The sequence below is a fragment of the Rhamphochromis longiceps genome, linkage group LG11, assembly GCF_057381845.1.
Source record: "Rhamphochromis longiceps isolate RC_006_pf linkage group LG11, R_longiceps_female_GT1.1, whole genome shotgun sequence".
NCBI classification, from domain to species: domain Eukaryota; kingdom Metazoa; phylum Chordata; class Actinopteri; order Cichliformes; family Cichlidae; genus Rhamphochromis; species Rhamphochromis longiceps.
In genome coordinates this window covers 24,889,531-24,910,168 of record NC_140567.1, presented here as the reverse complement: position 1 = coordinate 24,910,168, position 20,638 = coordinate 24,889,531, and the positions used below count along the sequence as shown (strand labels likewise).

General features: G+C 40.4%; 1 protein-coding gene across 3 annotated transcripts; it reads left to right on the top strand.

Moving 5' to 3' along the window:
* Nucleotides 1-2,630: 2,630 nt before the first annotated feature.
* arhgef5 (Rho guanine nucleotide exchange factor (GEF) 5) lies at nucleotides 2,631-16,730 on the top strand. 3 transcript variants are annotated; one of them, XM_085423202.1, is made up of 16 exons: nucleotides 2,631-3,094; nucleotides 3,636-4,152; nucleotides 5,545-6,967; nucleotides 7,747-7,792; nucleotides 8,513-8,562; nucleotides 9,233-9,594; nucleotides 10,445-10,605; nucleotides 10,939-11,091; nucleotides 13,735-13,864; nucleotides 13,958-14,032; nucleotides 14,187-14,276; nucleotides 14,447-14,589; nucleotides 14,782-14,925; nucleotides 15,015-15,085; nucleotides 15,839-15,943; nucleotides 16,041-16,730. In XM_085423202.1, the coding sequence occupies exons 2-16, from the start codon at nucleotides 3,658-3,660 to the stop codon at nucleotides 16,181-16,183; spliced, it is 3,591 nt and encodes a 1,196-aa protein (XP_085279328.1). In that variant the 5' UTR covers nucleotides 2,631-3,094; nucleotides 3,636-3,657; the 3' UTR covers nucleotides 16,184-16,730. The 3 variants fall into 3 exon arrangements, with proteins under 3 accessions (XP_085279328.1, XP_085279327.1, XP_085279326.1); XM_085423201.1 differs by having other exon boundaries at nucleotides 3,636-6,310; XM_085423200.1 differs by having other exon boundaries at nucleotides 3,636-6,967.
* Nucleotides 16,731-20,638: the final 3,908 nt, after the last annotated feature.

Sequence of the window (20,638 nt, the reverse complement as noted above, 5' to 3'; positions counted from 1 at the left end):
TCATTTAGTAACAGTGGTCAAGTATGGACTTGCTCAGCTTTCGTACAATGTATATATACACACACACACACACACACACACACACACACACACACACACACACACACACACACACACACACACACACACACACACACACACCTTGATCACTGTTTCACTTCCCTCAGTATTTTTAGATTGATCTCTGACTGTGTGTTTGAGAATCTATGGCCCTCAGTGTCTGTTGCATTCTGCTGGATTTCACTAAAAGGTAATAAGCTGCACTCGCTATGCTTGAGACCAGTAAGTGTGCTATAAGAGCTCTTTCATTCCTGCATGCTCTGATTAGCTCAGCTACATCAGGCTCTTTGACTTCATTTACATTGTACGTACCGTCTTTTTTATACCATTTTCAGAAATATCAGAAAGTTGACTCTGTTCATCTGGATGTAGCATTTTCAGATCAACAGAATCAACTTTCTGGAATTTCCTTGCCTGAATGATTGAGCATTTATCGAGATCCTTTTTTAAAATGTCATTTTTAGCTCATCTGGTTGAAACACTTGTTGAGATGTTCGCGAGGCGGCCCTTCACAGTTGCTACTCTTCCTGCAGTATTGGTAAGATTTTAGTTAACCTTTCACACAATATATCACCTAATGGACTTGCATCTAAATTAAGGTCAAGAGCGTATCAATTGTTTTATGAATACGTTTCCACTTTCATAAAAATCACTACTTCTCTTAGATTATTGGTCAGATTTTAGTGACATGAGATTAATGCATCTCGGATATGACTGTTTTTGAGGGTCTTTGAGTTTTCAGTGGATTTTAATCCTCATTAGCTTGTGCAATGCAGCCAATCCCCGACAAGGAATCCTATAATTTGCTTTCTGTACTTCTCACATTATAGCAACCTTTGAATAGTGATGGACCATGAGCTGGATGGACTAGTCTTTCCATTCAGGTTTTTTGCTTTAAAGAACTCTGTCTTACTATTTGGTTTGTTCATTCTCTGTTGTATCAGCCACCCTGAACTACTGATAGAAGGCAGGATGAATCCATGCCTTCATGTTGTTTACAGCATGTTGAATGTCACAGTAGAAATTGAGAGTCGTCAGACTAGGAAACATTTCTCCAAGCTTATGTTGTCCCAACGGGAATTTACCCGTTCTTAGCTGACAGGAGTGGCACTCGGTGTGGTCTTCAGCTATTTTAGTCCATCTCTTTATCATTATAAGTGGTTATTTGAGTTACTGTCGTCCCTAGCTGTCTGACCATTCTCCTCTGACACCAATATTTTCACCCAGAGAAGTGTCGCTCTGTGGATTTTTTCTCTTTCTGAGACCATTCTCTGTAAACTCTAAAGATGTTGGTGTGCGAAAATCCCAGTAGACCAGCAGCTTCTGAAATATTCAGACCAGCTTGTCTGGTCCTAACAACCATCCAACATTCAAAGTCATTTAAATCACCCATCTTCCTCATTCTGATGCTCAGTTTGAACTTCAGGTTGTCAGCATTTCTACATGCCTAAATGCAATGAAATCCTGTAGTTCACTGGTGAGACGCTGAGTAGGCATGCCTAATATAATAGGTAGTGCACAAATCTGTTTATAAGATTGGGGAAAGCTGCAATCAGCTGAGACTGAAGAAGTCACTTGGATAAGTGACAAAACGTTTCTCCCACTGAAAATGCTACGTCCAGATGAACAGAATCTACTTTTGGACATAAATCTGACAGTGATAAAATCTTCTCAAACGACAGAGTGCTGAACAAGTCATTTAAACAAGGTGTGGCCATGTATATAAAATCATCTGACAGATTTTAAAGTAAACGGATTTCCTTGTTATAAATTAAATGGGAAAGGCAAAGTGTAAGAAACACCTTTCAGCTTTAAGTAAAATGCAGTAAAGTTGACTCATGGGGTGTAGTTACTTCTTGGAAGTTGGATCTGTTGCAGTTAGCCAGGTGTGTGTGTGTGTGTGTGTGTGTGTGTGTGTGTGTGTGTGTGTAGCAGACAGTATTTTTGTTTTTAAAAAACGTGGTGTTGTGCAAATTCGGTTAGCAAGTGCATAAAATCTGAGCGCAGCTGAAAGTGCAACAAAGTTGTGAAACAGGGCAGTGTGACAGTAATCATGTGGGTTTCTATTTAACAATGCTAATGAGAGTGAGTCACAGCATTTCAGAGCTTACATGTCAGGCTTTCTCAGTAGTTAATAACCATAGTAAAGTTGTCATTGTTATACAAATCACTCACATATCACCCCTCCCTTAGTTTCCCCCTCTGTGATTGCTTCATCTCTCTCTCTTTTTAAATCATAAGGAACAGTTGGTGTTTCTCCCTCCCTGCTGCCTCCCTCTGTACAACCTCTCCAGGGAACGCAGGCAAGTTTTACTAGGCCTCTGTTTGCTTTGCTCCAAAGAAGTTAGTATTTTCAAACCTACTTTCTTCCTCCCCTCCCCCACTCTCCTTCAGCGCCCTTACCTGGCTGTGTGTGTCCGTGTGTGTGTGTAGCGCAGACACACCCGACTACCGCATATCAACCAATCACTGATCCAAGAGAGGCGCTCCAAGGAGGTGTGCTTCCTGTACTTCGTGTGAGACAGGAATGGTGCAGGAGTGCGTAGAGAGTTGTGTATTGTGTGATTTGTTTTGGGTTTTTTTTTTTTTTTCGGGGGGTCCACAGAGGCGATCTCATCGGCGGAACACGGGAGTGAAGGAGTGAAGCCGTGGACGCACTCGGTTCGAGTTTTGCTTGATTTATGAGAGGTCTCCCTGTTCAGCGACTGCGAGGACAAGACTGGGAGAAAAAGGAGGGCAAAGATAAGTGTCAATCTGTTGAGACTTGTTTGGGAATTTGAGCGAAGACGGGAGGTGGGGGAGAGGCAGCAAAGACATTTTAGGCGTAAACATTAACTTCTCACCAGAGGAAAAGCCAGAGGAGATTTAAAGCTGAATGTATGTATTCTTTAAAAAAGGAGAACTTTTTCTTGGGTCAATCTGATAATGTGAACGCAAGGAGGGAATTTTCTGTGTTGTGCAATCCCATGTTTTTGAGCTGAGCTGGGGAGGAGGAGGAGGAGGAGACCAGATCTTCACCGGATACAACATTCAGGTGAGTTGTTTATTATTATTATTATTATTATTATTATTTTAGATGGATTAAAAACACCACGCTGTAAATTGCTTCTGCTTTGAAGACAGATTTAGATCTGGTTAAGCTGCGAGATGTGGTTTGCATGCTACATGCCGTGCCTATGTGTCACTGGGCCTTGCTTTCTCGAAGGCTGCTTTTGGTATGCTGTTCTTTGCAGGTCTCTAATGCATTCTTAAATACTGTAAAAGGGTGTCCCTTTCTTCCACTGACTTGCTTCTTGATTTCCTGTTGTTAAAAAAAGATCTTGTCATTGATTTTTGTTTAAAGTGCAAAACTTGTTAAAAATGCAGACAGAAAACGCACAGATTATTGTCCAAGTTATAACATTTTAGAGGCTGTGGCTCTCCAGATGATTGATATGTCACTAATAGTCATTCAAATTTTTATTAAGCTTTATACTTTACTTAATTTGGTCAATATCGTAGTCATTTATCTGACATATTGGTTTGAATCTTAATGCAATGCAATTTCGAGACTGACACTGACTGCTCTTTTCTAGGTTCTCCAATAACAATGGTACTATGGGGACCAAAAGGCCCAGTTGGACCCTCTTTGACACTTTAACAAAAACAAGCAGGTCTGACCACAAGCTTCAGCCAGGTGGAAAAATCCCCCTGGATTCAAGTCCCAGACCAGCAATGACTGGTTGGTTTAAGCGAGAGCTAGAACGCACGACAAAGAAAGGTGACACATTTCCCAGAATGAAAAAAGGTCTTACAAGTCCTGATAGAAGATTGTGCACTGAGATGGATGAAGAAAGAGGGGAAAGGAGGTGGAATGACAGGCCCCCCAAAAAAGCAGAGACTGATGTCTGGGGCCAAGAAAGAGAGAGGACATTCCAGGTTGAGAAGGAAAGATATGAGGGTAGACGCAGAGAAAAGGATGAGGGGAAACCCACTGGAAGAGGATACATAGAAGATGAGAAGTTACGCCAGAGGGGACGATATCAGGAGTTGTCTGATATTAGGTTTCAAGACGGCAGAAGAGAGGTGGATGAATCTTGGGATAGAAGAATGGTAAGAATGGGTTCCCCGCACAGAAGAAAGGAGAGAGAGAACTATGCAGACAGAAAGGAGAATGAGAATGCAAGAAGAAGAGAGAAAAGGAGAGACATCAGGAGTGAAGGTGATGATGATGAGAGAAGGCCGAGGAGGGAAAGAGGGAGGGACAGAGAGAGGGAGGAGCTGATACTTCAATACAGCAGAAGTGAGGGGGACTACATGGGCAAAATGGCAAATGACAGAGATCGAGAAATGCAGCGATATAAAGACAGAAACAGAGACAAAGAAAGAAGGAAAGAAACTGACAGGCAGGACAAGGAAGGTGGGAGAGACTTAAAGGAAGATAGAAGAGAGTACGAGCCTGAGAGAGACAGGAAAAAGAGGGGAAAAGAAGCTGGTACTAGAATAGTTGATGCAACAGGCAGGAGCAGTCGATCACCGAAGGAGTGGGCTCCCGGTCCGCCAGCACGAGCTCACAGCAGTGGAGAGTGGAGCAGTGATCCTGACAATGAGAAGAGACACAGAATATACAGGGACAGGTATGAAGAACGGGAATCAAGGAGAGACAGCAGTTTTGAAAAGAAAAGAGAGAGAGAAACATGGAGGGATCAAGACAGAACTGCTGATAAAAGTCAAAGGCAAATAAGAAATGAGAGACAAGAGAGCGATAAAGGAGAAAAGACTGGCAATATGCCAGAGCAGAGAAGGATGTGGTTAGAGCCACAGAGGGGCAAGAATAGCACAGACAAATTTGTAGACAGCAACAGGCACACAGAGCGGAAAGAGCTACGGGGAGAAGGAGAGATGAGTATGTACTCCCAGACGGAGAGAGGAAGAGATGGGCGACCAGTAAAAGAGGAACCAGATTGTGAAAGAAGGCAGGGGGGGAGAAGTGAGTACAGGGAACAGGAGGGAGTCGGTGCAGATCAGGAGAGTGTGGGGGAAATCAGGAGAGGGAAGGAACATAGGTCTGACAATGATGCAGGGGTTGAGGAAAGCTGGCAAAAGGATGAACAAGGAGACAACGTCGTAGACGACAGAGAGGATGAGAATGGGAGCAATAACTGGCCACCCTCTGAGAGTGAAGGAGGAAGTGAGGCAGGGTGGAAGAAAGAGAGAAATGAAATGCCATCCACAGAGGATGGCTTCGTGACCGTGTCAAGTGGAGGAGAGGACAGTGAAGAAGGGTTTAGGGACTGTCAGGAATTCCAGGAAGGTGGAACCCAGGCACCTGCTGGCTTCCAGGGGTTTGTGGGAGATCAGAAGAGGGAGGAAGGACGGACAGTGGGGGAGGTGGAAACAGCTGACGGGGAGGATCAGGGGGAGGAGAAGCAGCCAAAGTACGTCTTCTGTGTGGTTGGGCAAACTCTTCCCCGATCAAAACCCAGCAATATTTTACCATTGCAGGTTGATCAGATTGGAGGAGTGGAAAGAAGCGACACGAATTTAGAAACTCACCATGAGTTGGTTGATGACATCACTCAGCAGCCTCAGAAAGACTTGCTTCAGAGATCATGTAGAAATGATGAGCACCCAATGATAAACAACTGGGACACAGGAAGTGAGCATAAAGTTCAGAGGGAGGAGAGGCTCTCCACAGAAGAAGCAACTGAAAGCAAAATCCACTCCAGAGCGCCTTCAGCGGTTCATAATTTAAAATATAGAAAGGAAATGAGACGTAAAGTGAAACAGTCATATTCTGAAATGGGAAGAAAGGACTCAAAAACTGAGAGACTTCTCCAGGAATGGAGAGAGAAAACTAAAGAGCCAACAGACAAAAAAGAGATGCAAACTCCAATTTCTCAATCAGCGATAGATCAACTGCAGCCCATCTTGGATCAGATAAACACTACAGGAATGAGTCCAGAGGAGGTGGAAGCTATTCGGATCAGACTGAGTGGGACATGGAGCGTGTCTGAGGAGCCCAAGCGGCATTCCCAAGCCCCCCACCTTAAATGGGCTAAAAATGTGGTCCGTGAGATCCTGGGACATTCAGAGGAAGAACCAAGCACAGAGGCCCAGGAAGATCAACCAGCTGCCAACCAGACTGAGACCAGCAACGCCAAGCCACAAGAGGAAGTTGCAGAAGAAACAAGGGAGGTACCTGCGATTAAGCTGAGTATGGAAGAAGATGACTTAGAGCCAGAGCTGGAAGAGCTGTTCGATGCGAGAGGTATGGGGCAGAGCCAAGCCCACATGCATGCTGACCAGTTCACGGCTATGCATGTTGTAACGCATACACACACTCATGCTGACACGGCGCTAGAATCAGAAAGGAAGGAAGATTGCAGCATGGACAAAACAACTTTAGAGCCTTCTGGTGAAGTTCAGTTAGGAAAGTCAGACATAAAGGTGACAGTCAGTGAAACTGAAGACGATGAGGTTAATTTGAAAGAAAGCGAAAAAGAAAAACTCAGAGAGAAGGAAGCAGAGATGTATTTAAGTGCGAACAACACCCTTTACAAGCCTAACAGCTGCCCTATTCTTTATCATGACTGCGAGTCTGAGCTCCTGTGCCCCTCTAGTGAGGGTGAGAGCCAGGGGGTGGACTATGGAAGGGATGAAAGTGAAGAAGAAAGACAAGGAAGGGAGCCTGAAGATAGGGTTAATGCAGTGGACGTGATAGTACCAGAACTGACTGAGGTGAATTGCGTAGAGGCAGAAGGGCAAGTAGGGAATCTGGAGAGCTCCTACAGTTCTCAGAAACTGGGTTCCAAAGTGCCGTCTCGAAGAAAGGGAGTCCATAAAACAACTCAAAGAAGAAATGTAGACGTGGAAGAAGATGAAGGTGTTGGAAGGGATCGCAGAACCAGAGTATTTTATGCAACAGGTAAAGAAAGAAGGTTGAGGATGGAAACATTGTGGCTGTCTTCTCAGTTCAGTCCTAATGTTTCCAGGAAAGCTGCATAGTTACCTCACCTCCCTCCTTTTTACTCATTTTTTTTTTAAACAAAAAAAACGTCTTTCCTCTTTCAAATCAAATGGCAACGCATGAAATTTTAATCATTTAATCAATGACATTTCAAGATAGACTGACCTCAGAGGAAACTAGATTTAAACGTCTCAGGATTTACTCATGCACCAAATGATGCTTCACGACTGTGTTGGTTTATTTATTTTTTTTAAATGAATTTTACTTAATAGTCATCTTGTCATTTCCACTTACTTGAAGCCTTTACTTTTATTTTTGCTCCTTTTTTTTTTTTTTTTTTAAATAATTTTTTTAAATTTAATTTAATTTATTTTGAATCAGTCACGGGGACCTCAGATCATAGGCAGACTTCAGTGAACATTATCATTACCCCGATCTGAGCACAAAACGCTACCTTCATTGGAAACTACGTCAATGTTGAGTATACAGGTAGTGGGAGGAGATAAGAGTAGGTGGAGATGGACAAACTCCTGCCCCGGGAAAACCCAGAGCAGGAGTTAAAAAGTCACAGTTGAGCCACAAGAAAGACACAAGAAATAAGCTTTGGACACACTAATCTCTTCAGTTATTTATCAAGCTTACTAAATTAACCAGCTTATTTATTTAAATTATTGCCTATTTAAATGCAACTATGTTGCTGTACAATGTGTCAACAAATGGATACTTTTATATTGCAGATGATGAGGATGATCGGAGCAAAAGCTTGAGCGAAATGGGGCTGAGGTGAGAATAACTGTCACATATACTGTGTGTGCGTGTGTGCGTGTGTGTGTGTGTACAGATGCACATATATATGCTCTTTTTTTTTCTTCTTTTTTTTTAAACATTTGATGTACCTGATATTAAGAACAGTCTTGTCTTAACTTGTCTTAACTGTGTTGTTTGAGTTTGGGAGTGCTTAACAAATTTATTAGACAGCTTGTGTTTAAAACTAAAAAGGGTATATTGTTATTTATTAGGGCAAATAACAAATTTGAACTGGCACTCTGCAGTTCTCTGAAAATTCAGAATAGCTATCAATTAATTCATATCAATTAAGTAATCAAGCATATATAATCATTTTTCTGTTAATGAATGTAATTAAATTACTAATTTGGCATCTCAAAGAATAATAATATGCTTTACTGTGCTGTTTTTTTTTTTCTGCTTTTGTGTAAAACAGTAAATTTGAACATTGGTGGAAAGCCACAATAATTCGTTTTAGTATTAAAAATATAATTTTGATTAAAAGGTTTGGATATTACAGAAGCATTAAAAAAGGATTTGGGCAAATGCTGTTAGGGCGGCTGTGGTGGTCTAATAAATTTGTTAAGTACTGTACATATTTCAGTGAAAGGTCACTCGTAATGTAAATTAATAAAAGAGAAATGCCTATAATTTACTCATTAATGCAAATAGGTCATGTCACATTTCTTATATTTAATTTCCTTCCTGTCGCTGTAGGAATCTTTTGGGCACAATCGAAAGACAGAAAAGTAATTCAAGGTTCTACAGTGAGTATCTCTGCTCTACCTGTCTTTTTTGCTTCTTTACCTTTTTAAAGTAGCCCATTATATATACTTTACATACAAGCCGAGCACATCAACTCAGTTCTTACGATGATTCATTGGAAGAAGGCAACAATATGTCGGTAACAAAGTGACAGGTTGTACTCTGCTCTAATTACAGTCGGGAAAAGTGTGATGCAACTTGAGTATTTCCCTCGAATGTGTGTGATTCATTGGCTTATAACTATAAAGGCCATAAACTTCGAGTGCTGTATACTAGTGCCTTGTCACGTTTATAAATGATGACTTAAAAGATCTAAAATGGCAGTGGTCCTTTTGCCTAATGATATTATGAAATGGATATTGGGAGAAATGGGGCAGTAATGTGTCTTTGGCTGCACTGTATATACCGGTGTATTTGAAAGTCACAGGCGTGTTTCTGCAAGCGTTCATATTTTCTAACATGTTGAGAGGAAACACAGCTGCTTCTACAACTTTGCCTCCACACACCTACTTGTTGGAATGCAAAGACAAATGCAAACAGCTCCTTATGGGTAGTGCTGTTCCTGTCTGGCCTGTTTTCCTTTGCTCCTTTTAATTTAAAAAAAAAATGTCTACCTTATTTTTCTCTCGTGCACTCTTTATTTATTCGTCTCTCTTCCTCCCTCTCACCCAGATGCTGCACAACTCTATCAGCAATACAGTGAGGCAGCCCAGAACTCTGAGATCCTGCGTCAGGCTCGTTCTGAATTCCTCTCTGTGAGTGAGGACCAAACTTCGTCTCCTCTTCCCTCACCTCCTCCTGCCCGCAGAGCTCTTCCTCCCATTCCCCCACAACCACATCCCAAGTCCTTCTCCCACACAGGCTCTTTCCCTATCCAAAGCTTGCATCTCCCTGAATGCCCCAGGGGTGAACGTAGAGCTTCTTCCCCACGTCTGTCAATCTCACAGTCGTCCTCGCTGTGGCGAGATCTGCCGGGGGTCAGGAACAGTGCTGAGCTAGATGAGCTCACAGAGGACCAGAGGCGGCTACAAGAGGTAACTTTGACTTAATCCACATATGAAAGGGTCGGCATTTGATTGCATAAAAATCATCACAAATCATGCATTTTCCTTTAGACTTCACTGGAGCAGGAATATTATGCAAGTAACTTTCCATCAGATGATCAATAGCAGTAATATTATTAGTCATTTTTTCATAGATGGGCTGTCTTAATAGCAGCTGTTTGCATCACAGTTATCTGTGACTTTCCTTACAGACTTCCTCTTAAGCTTCTGAGCTTGATTTAATTGTAAATTTGATATTTATGTGTAAATGTTAAGGATCAGTGTAACAGTCTGTATTTGCATTTCTGGGGAAAAAACTGGCAAAACATTTTTGCGTAGTGGAAATTCAGACTCCTCCAGATACTTAAATGCCGTTTTTAACATTTCTAGACTTACTCATTGTTTCTTTTGAGTTTTTCTTAAGATTGTAGTGATTCGGCTCTTTTTGCTCAATGTTTCATACAAGTGCTCAGATTGCATTTTACGTTGTCAGCTTTTTAAAAACTGTTTATAGGAAGTCACGTGACTTACGTGAATCAGCTTTTCATTATCATTGCATCACACTTATGCCCACTCAAATTGTCTAAATTATTCCTTGTATTATTCCACACTAACCCTCCGGGTTTTCTACGTTTTACTGGCAGATGTGCATCTCTTGCGAGAATATTCAGTTGCATAAACATGTGCATTTTTCCTTGTAAACTCCCAAAGACTTGTTGTGAAATTGTGCTCCTTGGAAATTTCCCAGCCTCTAGCAGACTGACAGCAGTGTGGTTATTAGCTGCAGTTTTTGGGCAGTTGACACATGCTTAACGTTCGCACTTTTGATTTTGGTTTCAAGGTGAGGTTTGAAGTTATTACCTCAGAAGCTTCCTACTGCCGGAGTTTGGAAATTGTCGTTGACCACTTTGTCAAGTCTAAACAGCTGGGGGCACAGCTGACCACTCAGGACAAGAACTGGCTCTTTTCAAGGCTGGTTGATGTTCGTGCCATTAGCCACAGGTCAGAACTATAACTCTGCTATACATTTGCATTTACTTGAAATAGTTGTCTTTACATTTAGATACAGCTATGAGACTAAAGCCTGTCATTTACTGCTTTTTGTTAGATTTAAGATTAAAGCTGTCTGGATCAAATTCATTATTAAAATATGCATTTGCTCAAAAACCTCTTCTTATCAGTTACATGATTGTAGTTACTCATCATAATAAAGGTGTACTAATATATAGTAATAGTTTTGGCATGCATCGATATTCTTGTGCCCATTGTGCTTTGCAGGCACAAAGTTTGAAGTCGTTGGTTTTTAAAAAAAAAATGCTGCTTTGTGATTTTTAGTTTTCTGTCAAAACTGGAGGAGCGGGTGGAATCAGATGTCATGCACTTCACCGTCTGCGACATCATTTATCGGCAGTGTCCGCTCTTCAGAAAAGCCTATGTGCCCTACCTCACCAACCAGTCCTATCAGGATGCAACTTATCAGAGACTCATGTAAGCCACTGAATCATGCTGTGTTTCCTCTGTTTGGTTCTAAAATCTTGTATCGATTTATTTTATTTTATTTTTATTTATTCATTTGTGGTGTGTTGGCTCCATCTTTTGGTCCCATTGAAACGAATTTCAAACTTCATTTGTGGTGTGTTGGCTCTCTCTAGTGGTATGCCTAGAGTGGTACGGCCTGTCTACCCTTTCAGGAACCATTGGAATTCTTTAGATTGCGCGAACTATTCATTAGTTAAGGTAATGGAAAGGGTGTATGCTTGGTGGAAAACTCCATATCCCACAATTCATAGTACGCCTCTGCCGAGTCAAACAATGGCGGCCACTACTTTGTTTTTTATATTGCTCTTATTACTGTTTCTAGGTCACCAAATAAACTTTTAAGACATTTTCAGGCGAGAATGTTGCTGTGTAAACTTCAAATATCTGCTCGTTTTATCAATACATCCCATATTAGCAAAAGTGTTCAGATGTCGTTGGTGCCGCCTGACCGCTAACTCCCTAGCTAGCTAGTGCGGCTTGGCTGACAAGCGACAGCCCGGCCTGGATGCCAGCAAGGGCGGCTCACTCTCTCGTTTCACCCTTTCGTGATGAGTCTGGGTCACAGCTGGACTTATTTTTTGTTTATATGGGCCGTTGATTTATTTATTCAGTGAAATGTGGTGGATCTGCCAGATGTTAACTTCAAATATCTGCTCGTTTTATCAAGACATCCCATATTAGCAAAAGTGCTCTGACGTTCTGCAAAGAGCTAGACAGCTAGCTAGCTAGCCCGGGCTGTCTGACAACGATCCTGGCTAATTAAAGCCAGCGAGAAAACCTCACTCTCTGGATGTCGTTTTCTCTCTCTCTCTCTCTCTCTCACACACACACACACACACACACACACACACACACACACACACACACACACACACACACACACACACACACACACCGGTCTTTCTCGTTGACTCTGTGTCATATATGGACTTATTTTTCATTTTTATGGGCTGATGATTTATGTATTCATTTTAATAATGGTATAACAGTAGAAGGTGGTGAATTGTCCAGATGCTGGTCAATGTGAAAAAATAACTCAGTTCTTTGGTGGTGGCTAACGCGGAGCTCCAGCAGAGGCCAGCCGTTTTATGAAACAAAGGACAAGCAGAGACCCGAGGGCCACCGGTCCGAGTGTCAGGTGAACTTAACTTCAGGTGAGAAGTTTTGACCTGGAGTCTATCTGGGTCTGATATAAACCAAGTTTAGGTGTAGTTTAGTTTCGTTGTGCTGACTTTTTACAATCAGTTACAATAACTCGTACTGCGTGCTAGCTAGCATGACAGAGTTTCTATACAGCTGTGTGCGTGCTATGTTACTGATGTTGAACTTTATTTTATTCATAAGGTTAGTTAGTAGAGTTGCCAACCATCCCGTACAAACGGAATCATCCTACATTCAGAGAAAATATTACTGTTTCGTATTGAGCTGAAAAGGAACACAGTTTGGCCCGTACTTCAGCTAGAATGGGGGGGGAGACACAAAGCTGGATTTATTCTGTCATTACGCTGCACAGCTGCCTCTTGTGCTGTCATTCTATCCCTCTCTCGCCTGTTGTAACTTCAATCATGAAACTGATCAATGATCAGCTGATCGGCTTTTCTCTCGTGTTTGTTTATCGCCCACTTTGCGCCAGAAAGAGGAAACCAACGGATATCGTGCTAAACAACAGCAGCGCGTTTAAGCTTTATCAGCTTTTGTTAGAATTTATTTGATATTAATTTCTAGTATCAGCTGATGTTTGCTGGAGCCACAGCTGTAAAAGCTGCTGGTCATTATGTCGGTTTGGATATCCTAGTGAGAGGGGAAACATGAAGATGAAACCAGGAGATGTCCTTACTGAATCATCAGAGCTGAACAGGTGATGGAGAAACAGGTTTACCTTTTAGGTGACATGAATGAGTTGAAGGGAAGTTATGAACGGTTTCTGAAAGACAAATAACACCAGGATCCTTTTCTACAGCTGACAGCAGGTAACTGTGCAGGAGCGGATCTGGCAAAGTTTTTGCTAGGGGGGCCAGATAGGGCATTAAAAAGGAAAGGGGGGCACAAAGAAATACTTTTCTTTCTTATTCTCATTTAATATCTAGCTTTTATTAAATAATTATCTGAATCTCACAACCAAAGTTTGTATAATAATGCAAAAGATTGGCTGTAGACCATTGTCAATCAATCAGAACGCTGTGTAAAAATAACAAACAGAATAGTGAATGCAAAATTGTGATGTACTTGCAGCCTCGTCCTCTTGTCTCTCTGTATGCTGCGCTGCATATAGGAGAGATCAAAATACAGTTTACTTTGATTTGCGCCTTGACCTGAATTTTAAAAATATTTGGGGAAAAAGCACTATGCTGCAAAAAATGAAAAATAAATATTTGCAAAATATCTGGATAAATATTTATTTTACGTGTTTGATGTGTGTGGCGGGGTGTGGTCTGCAGTGTCGCTGCAGGGGAGGTGGACCCACCCGAGCAGCATCTGCAATCGCGCCTCTCCGGGTTAAAGTCGGACATAAAGTCCGGCATAGGCACACTTAAAATTTCTTCTGAAATTTTCGCTGTCTACTTATGGTTAAAATTTCTCTTTTCCTTCCAGGAATGAGAATCCAAGGTTTAAAATGATCGTGGAGAAAATAGAGAAGAATGCTGTTTGTCAGAGACTTCCTCTTCGCTCCTTCCTTGTGCTTCCCTTCCAAAGGATTACAAGACTTAAGTTGCTGGTCCAGGTGTGTATGAAAGCTCTCTGCAGCAGTTTTAGTTGACGTTTGGTCCTTTTTGCTATTTTGTCACCTGAACACATTCGTGCTGTTTCTGTCCAGAATATTGTCAAGAGAACAACACGCGGCACGGCGGAGGCAACGCAGGCCATCAAAGCTCTAAAACAACTGGAGAAGGTACAGCGACACACTTTTTTTTTTTTTTTTTTTTTTTTTTTTTTAAATTCACTGAATATTTACAAATAATAGCAAAATTACAGTTACTAAAAATAAGCGGAATATCTCAAGACTACTTGTTGTGAAATCAGTGTTTTATTTGTCGCTCTTCTAGATTATTCAACAAGGTAATGACAGCATCTCTCAAATGAAAAGCATCGAGTCTCTGGTTTCTCTCAGTGCTAAGGTGGACTTTGAGTGCAAGGTGGGTAATTAACGACCTTCCAAATGTGTCCAGTATGCTTCTCAACAATCAAAACTACCAAATCTCTGGAGTTAATTTTTCCCCATTTAAATAGTTTGGCATTAACAGTCATTAACAGTTAATATCTGCTTTATCTTCCTTTTTTTCTTTGTGTATTTTTTCTATTGCAGACTCTTCCTTTGATTAGCCAGTCTCGGAGGATGGTTCGAGAAGGTCCTGTCACTCAGCTGATGGATTTCTCTCTTAAGGAGACAGAGAAAAATGCTTATTTGCACCTCTTCAATGACTACTTGCTGCTTTCACTACCAAAGGAGTAAGAACAATCACGCTGTTTTGTGAATGCACAGTAATCCATCACAAGGCATTAAGCATCTCTCTCATTATCATTTGGTTCATCCTGTTACCCTCATATCTACTGTCTTATGTCGTCACCTCTTCAGTAATCAGTATTTCCTTCCGCTGTCTCATTTCTTCTGTGATTTTTTTTTTCTCTTGCTGTTTGCAGAGGGGGAAGATTTACGGTAATTGATCACTGTCCAGTATCAGAGCTGCGTGTTGAGAACTGTCGTGTCAAACTTCACTCCCTACAGAAGAATCTGTTCCGGTTGTATATGGCACAAAAATCCCTGCTCCTCAGGACTGATGCACCGTAAGAGATTGGATAGTAGCAGTAGTGTCTGCAGTGTTTACCGCATAATAAAAATTTGTATAAGATGCATCTTATTTGTATTTTTCCAGGAGTGATAAGCTTCGTTGGATATCCGCCCTCTCCAGGCCCCATACTGAAGTAGATTTTTCTAGTGCACAAGGTAAAGTTTTCACCTTGGGTTAGATGTTGCAATTTGTTTAGTTCATGGTTAAATGTGAGTGAAACCCTTGAATTCCCTTTATAGCAGTCAATAAACCCAACAGTGTGTTAAAGATTCTTCTCCGGTTTATATCATCAATAACAATATGAATTTGTACATGACAGTAAATTAAACATCCGGCTAAAGCAAAGCATTTGATGTTTACCAAAAATAGGAACAGAAATTTTTTTTTAAATCAGGTTTTTCTTTCACAGCAGTGCTGAGATTTGGAGAGTCTAGCATTCAAAACAGAGGCCTTTAGATGCAACATTGTAGACAATCTTGTATGGGCAAGTGACCTCAGTCTTAAAGGGAGAAAAGACTCTTGTCTGTTGTCTGTAGTGTGACGTTCCTGCACCTAATGCATTTTTTCTGGGTGCTCTGCTTTCCTCCCATAATCCAAAAGCACGATTGTTGGGTTAATTGGTGACTAACTAATGCTAATGTAACTAATGTAACTACCTATTGCCCAATGTCAGCCGATGCATAGTTGGATGGACTACTGCAAAGGAAAACATTAAATTTGGCCCAAGATTTTGATTCATACAACTGTAGCATGATGATTTGTCTAAACACACATCAGTCCATTCAGTACTGGAGACAGCATCCCACAGTCTCCTGCAAATAACCTAAATATGTAAACAGTGGGAAACTTTAAGACAATAGTGTGTTAACTTCCTTTAACTTTTATCCTTTCCATTTTTCCTCTTGCAGATTTCGAACAGATGCAATGTATCCGAGCTTTTTTTGCTCAACAGCCAGATGAGTTGTCCTTAGAAAAAGCTGATGTCATTCTGGTGCACCAGGAAAGCAGTGATAGTAAGATCATCTCATTACTTTCATTGTCATTCCCAACTAGAAATGCCTACAAGTATTTGAAGAAATCACTTATGTTGGATTCTATCCTTTTTTCCAGACTGGGTAGAAGGGACGAAGCTCTCTGATCGGCAACGTGGATGGGTGCCCAAATCCCATCTGGAAACCATAGCCAGCTCCAGAGTCAAGAGTCATAACCTGTCAGATGCTCTCAAACTGACAGCGGCCACAGCCACAGCCTGACCCGAGAGTGGACACTATAAAGGATCAAACTCAGTTATCTGATTCAGGAACTGCTGGATTAAAGATGATGGACATTCAGTGACATTTCTAGAGGACAATGCAGCAGCTCAAAATGCTATAAGATTGCATCTCAGTGTAGCAGTGGCTCTCATTTGTTTCATGTGTTGAAACAATGTATTCACTTTACTGCATGAAGCAGCAAAGTGAACTGCTGAAGACTGCCAGAAAGGGGGTGTGGGTATTATGGTTTTTATCTGCTATGCACAGTACATTACAAATATTGTGTGTACATCAGTAGATTTGTTTTAAAAAAATATTTTCTTATGGAAATGACTTTTTCCCAAGAAATATTATTCTTGGAATCTGTATTATTTTTTGTTGTTGTAATATACGGTTTTTGAAAAATGGGCCCCTGCGTGCAGGAGAGAAATCATGAGATGTATCATAAGAGATCTGCCAGACAATTCCAAGACGTACAAGGAGGTTCATAGGTTACATGGGACACATTTCAGTAAACGCAGACTTATGAAATAAAAACATATTTGAACATTGTGTGTGACTTGACAATGAATTGAGGCTGATTTCAAGCTGAACTTTTAAATTTTAAGCTGAACTACATCAGCAGACGGACACAATGCCAGGATTCTGATTTTCAGGTGGGCCACAGTACTTCAGGTTGGGCCTTGTAATTACATAAGTAAATGGTTTTAATACTACATTCATAAATTATTACAAGCAGGCACACCCGGGTTTACAAATTAAGGAAACAATACTCAATCTATCACTCATGTCTTTGTTGTAGACCAATAATTTTCCTGTTGACTTAAACTCTGAGATCCGTATTGCAATAATTCTGTCACATTCAAATGATTATAGCTGATAGACTGGGTGAGCTACATTGAGCAATATCACAGTGGAGAGAGAGCTCAACATACCACAGATTCATAAATGAATGTCAATAGAAACTGCACGTTCTAAATGTTGTCCTACTTTTAATAGAAAATGTAGTTGCTACATTGAGTGACTTCATCCTTACTCTAACACAAATCCAGTTAACACCTGAATTATGCTTATGTGCTTTACCAGTTACCATTCGTTGCAGCCACAAACTGAAAGAATTTTCCTACTGCAAAAAATGTGAAGGCCTGAATAAAAATGCAAGAAAAAAACATATCAGTTAGTCAGAGGTGATCTGTGATCAAAAGCACAGCTGACATTGAATAAAACACAAAGGAAGTGGTTCTCTTTTTTTCATAGTTAAAAACTTAATATTCTAACATTTTTCACCATGTTCGTGTAAAGTATAATGTAGTGTTTAGACTCAATGTAAGCCTTTGTCAGCTGATTCCAATTTATTATTCCTCTCGAACACAAAACATCAGGGGAAAAAAATAGCTTTTTTGAGGAAAGACACAAACCCAAGTGTGTTTGTGTGACACGTAGAGGTCCACAAATTTGGAGTGAGGGTCAAAGCACTACCAGCAAAGACTACGAACATGTTAATGTCTTCAAACAAACTTTAATGCAACAGTTGCTGCTTAAATATGTTTGATTTTGAAACAAGTCAACTTTGATGAAGTGGCACTGTCTCACAATTCAACTACATAGTCATAAAAATCTAAATTCAGTAAACCTTCTCATGACATATAGGTCACTATTACATTTACAACAACACTGAACAGTCAGAGTTCACATTCTCTGACTTGGTCATTTAAAGCTTGTCTCATGTCGTGTTTTGGAGGATGGTGCTGCAGTGTTCTTGTTGGTTCCCAATAATGGGAGAAAACTCAAGATAATGCTGCTGTTATTTGTGGGTTAAGACTAGTTTATGGTGCTGCACCTAAACAAAGACAATTTTGGGAATGTGGCCGACAGGGAAGCTATTGAGACACCGTTATGTCCACTAAAGATTCAGTCTTCTCTATAGAGAGGTTAAAGCCAACAGCTCAAGCATAAACAAGAGTATAGCCCAATTTCCAGTTGAACCACATATTTTTTTTAAACTGCAGACAAGTTTCAACAAAAATCTACTCTATCTAGACTTGCCTGTAAACGTTTGCCCTGCACCAGTGCAGGCATAATGGTGGAGCCTTGAATTACTTCACTTTATGTGCTTAAATTGCTGACCAGTTTTAACATGTTAACTGTTGATGATGTTTTGGAGACATAGCAAGTGGCTGCACCTCTCTTTCTCTCCACGACAGGAAATTGTAAACTAAAATTAGGACTCCAATAGGAATACTAGGAATCTGAATATTTGTCCTCTGACAACAAATATTACGCAATTGTGTGTGCTGTGCTCCCAGGAATAGACTCCTAGAGTCCCGCATTTCCATAAAAACAGCCTTTTTAAAAATATAGAAATATGTTTGTGTTATTACAAGTGACGCAGTAATAGAGGAAATTAAATCGTCTAGATGATGTTGAGTTCACCTGCAGTTTAATTATAAAACTATGAATTTGCAATGAGAAAGTACAGTGAGCAGAGACATGCAGCTGGTCTCCTCTGAGTCCTCATGTCAGCAGCATGTTGTCCATTGTCCTTGATATTGCAGACAGTTGTCTTTTTGTTACGACATGGTGTAAACTCCACAACACTTATTTGTTGGTAGATTTAAAACTTTGGTAAAGAAATTGTGCTTAGAGAAGATCGCTTATTTATTATTTGTCTCCGATCCCAGTTAAACGATGTGTCATTAATTTGTTGATTGTTTTAAGCCAACTTTTATTTTGGCATTTAAACAAACTGATCTCAGCTTATAATTTAAATCACTGTGACAAATGAAATTCATTAAGCCAACTGACCTATGGAAAAAAAAAAACAATAAATTAAATTTTAAAAAAATCTAATCTATGTCTAAACCCAACGATACAAAGCACACAGGCACACACACAAAACAACAACAACAAAAACACAGATCCTATGTCTCTTGTTTTCTCACACTGTATTTCACTTCCTCATCATCTCCTGTTTTCTCCAAAGTCCATTTTCACCTCTTCCAGTACGCTCACAGCTCAGCTTACAGAGTCCCACACCTTCAGCTTCCACTCAGGGTCTCAGGGTACAGACTACAGCATCCCTGGGTGTCTGCGACGTGAGCAAGTAGTCAGTCGGTGGGAAGATCGCGCATGCTCTCTGTGGACTATCTATGTAAGCTGGCTCTGAGATCCACTGCTTTTTCTTTTCTTTTTTATTTAAATTTTAATTTTCAAAGTTGCCAAAGGGAATACTAATTACAGTATTTAATATAAATGTAGCGATACATGTACATGTACTGTATCTGTACAGATAAAAATAAAGGGCAGGGTGCGACATTAAATTAAAATCCACATATACAAGGAGGGCGGGAAACACAGGTAAGATATATTTTATCTCATACGTCGAATTCATTGGGGAAAATAAATGCACTATAACTTAATAATACTGTAGATGCATGTTTGCTATTAGACATTTAATATTAGCTTGAAACTCAGGGAACCTGATCAGACTTACATTCTCCTTACTGTAAATCATTACAGAAATATCTGAAATATCTCACAAACAACAGGAGGGTTAGTGTTAAAAAAACAAAATCATGCCCAAGATATGCATTCACAGGAGTATCAGGAGCACCAACGAAGCTTGCTCCCCCCTTACTAAACAAATAAATAACCAGCTAGCACTAAGTAGACATTTTTCGAGGCAGTATCTCAAAATTTCGACATATCTCTCTAGTAAATAAAGTTTTATGGCTTTTGGATAGTTAAAAAAGCAAAAAACAAAAAAGCTTCCTTATTAATGAGCGCTTTTTATCCGTGCAGTCACGTGCCAAATGGGTGTGCTACAAGTGTAGATCAGAACACATCCAATGAATTCTGGATTTTTAACCTTCAGGTAGTGTCCTTTAGTGCAGGGCTAAACTTTCCACTGCACATTTTATGGTGACGCACCCACAGAGTAAGGAAATCGGCTACTGATTAGATCTTTGTTATTTCCTGAATTACAAAGCTCAACAAAACTCGACAAATCTAACAATTGTCTGAGCTGATAAAAAATGAAGGAAAGTTGCTTATTGTGAACAGAATAATGACTGTATGTGTCAAGCTGTGATGCTCACTTATTAAAATAGGTCATAAGTGTTATACAGCTCACAGAGTGAACAGCAGGCAAACTCAATTATCAATCAAGGAATCAATGGTGTCACAGGGTTAACATCCACCTGTGATTGTTGGCACAGAGGCACAGTGGTACGCCCCTGTCATCCTGTCTCACATTATTGTCTGAAGGTGATGTTGACATGGATTTGGCACAAACTTTTCATGGAATTTGTTTTTTCCTGCAATGTCTTTAATCTCATAAATTTTATGACGTAATTTGTTGCTGTTAGTGGGAAATGATGAATCTGTGTACAGAAATAACTGGAACTCAGGAAGTATGTAAACACAAAAGAGGATCCCCAGTTAAACTGGGCCCTA

Excerpts from the sequence above, each read along its gene's own strand:
- arhgef5 (XM_085423200.1), top strand. The coding sequence starts at position 3,658 with ATGGGGACCAAAAGGCCCAGTTGGACCCTCTTTGACACTTTAACAAAA. Across the intron at positions 9,595-10,444 it reads ACCAGAGGCGGCTACAAGAG|GTGAGGTTTGAAGTTATTAC; the intron begins GTAACTTTGACT and ends TTTGGTTTCAAG. Across the intron at positions 10,606-10,938 it reads GTTCGTGCCATTAGCCACAG|TTTTCTGTCAAAACTGGAGG; the intron begins GTCAGAACTATA and ends TGTGATTTTTAG.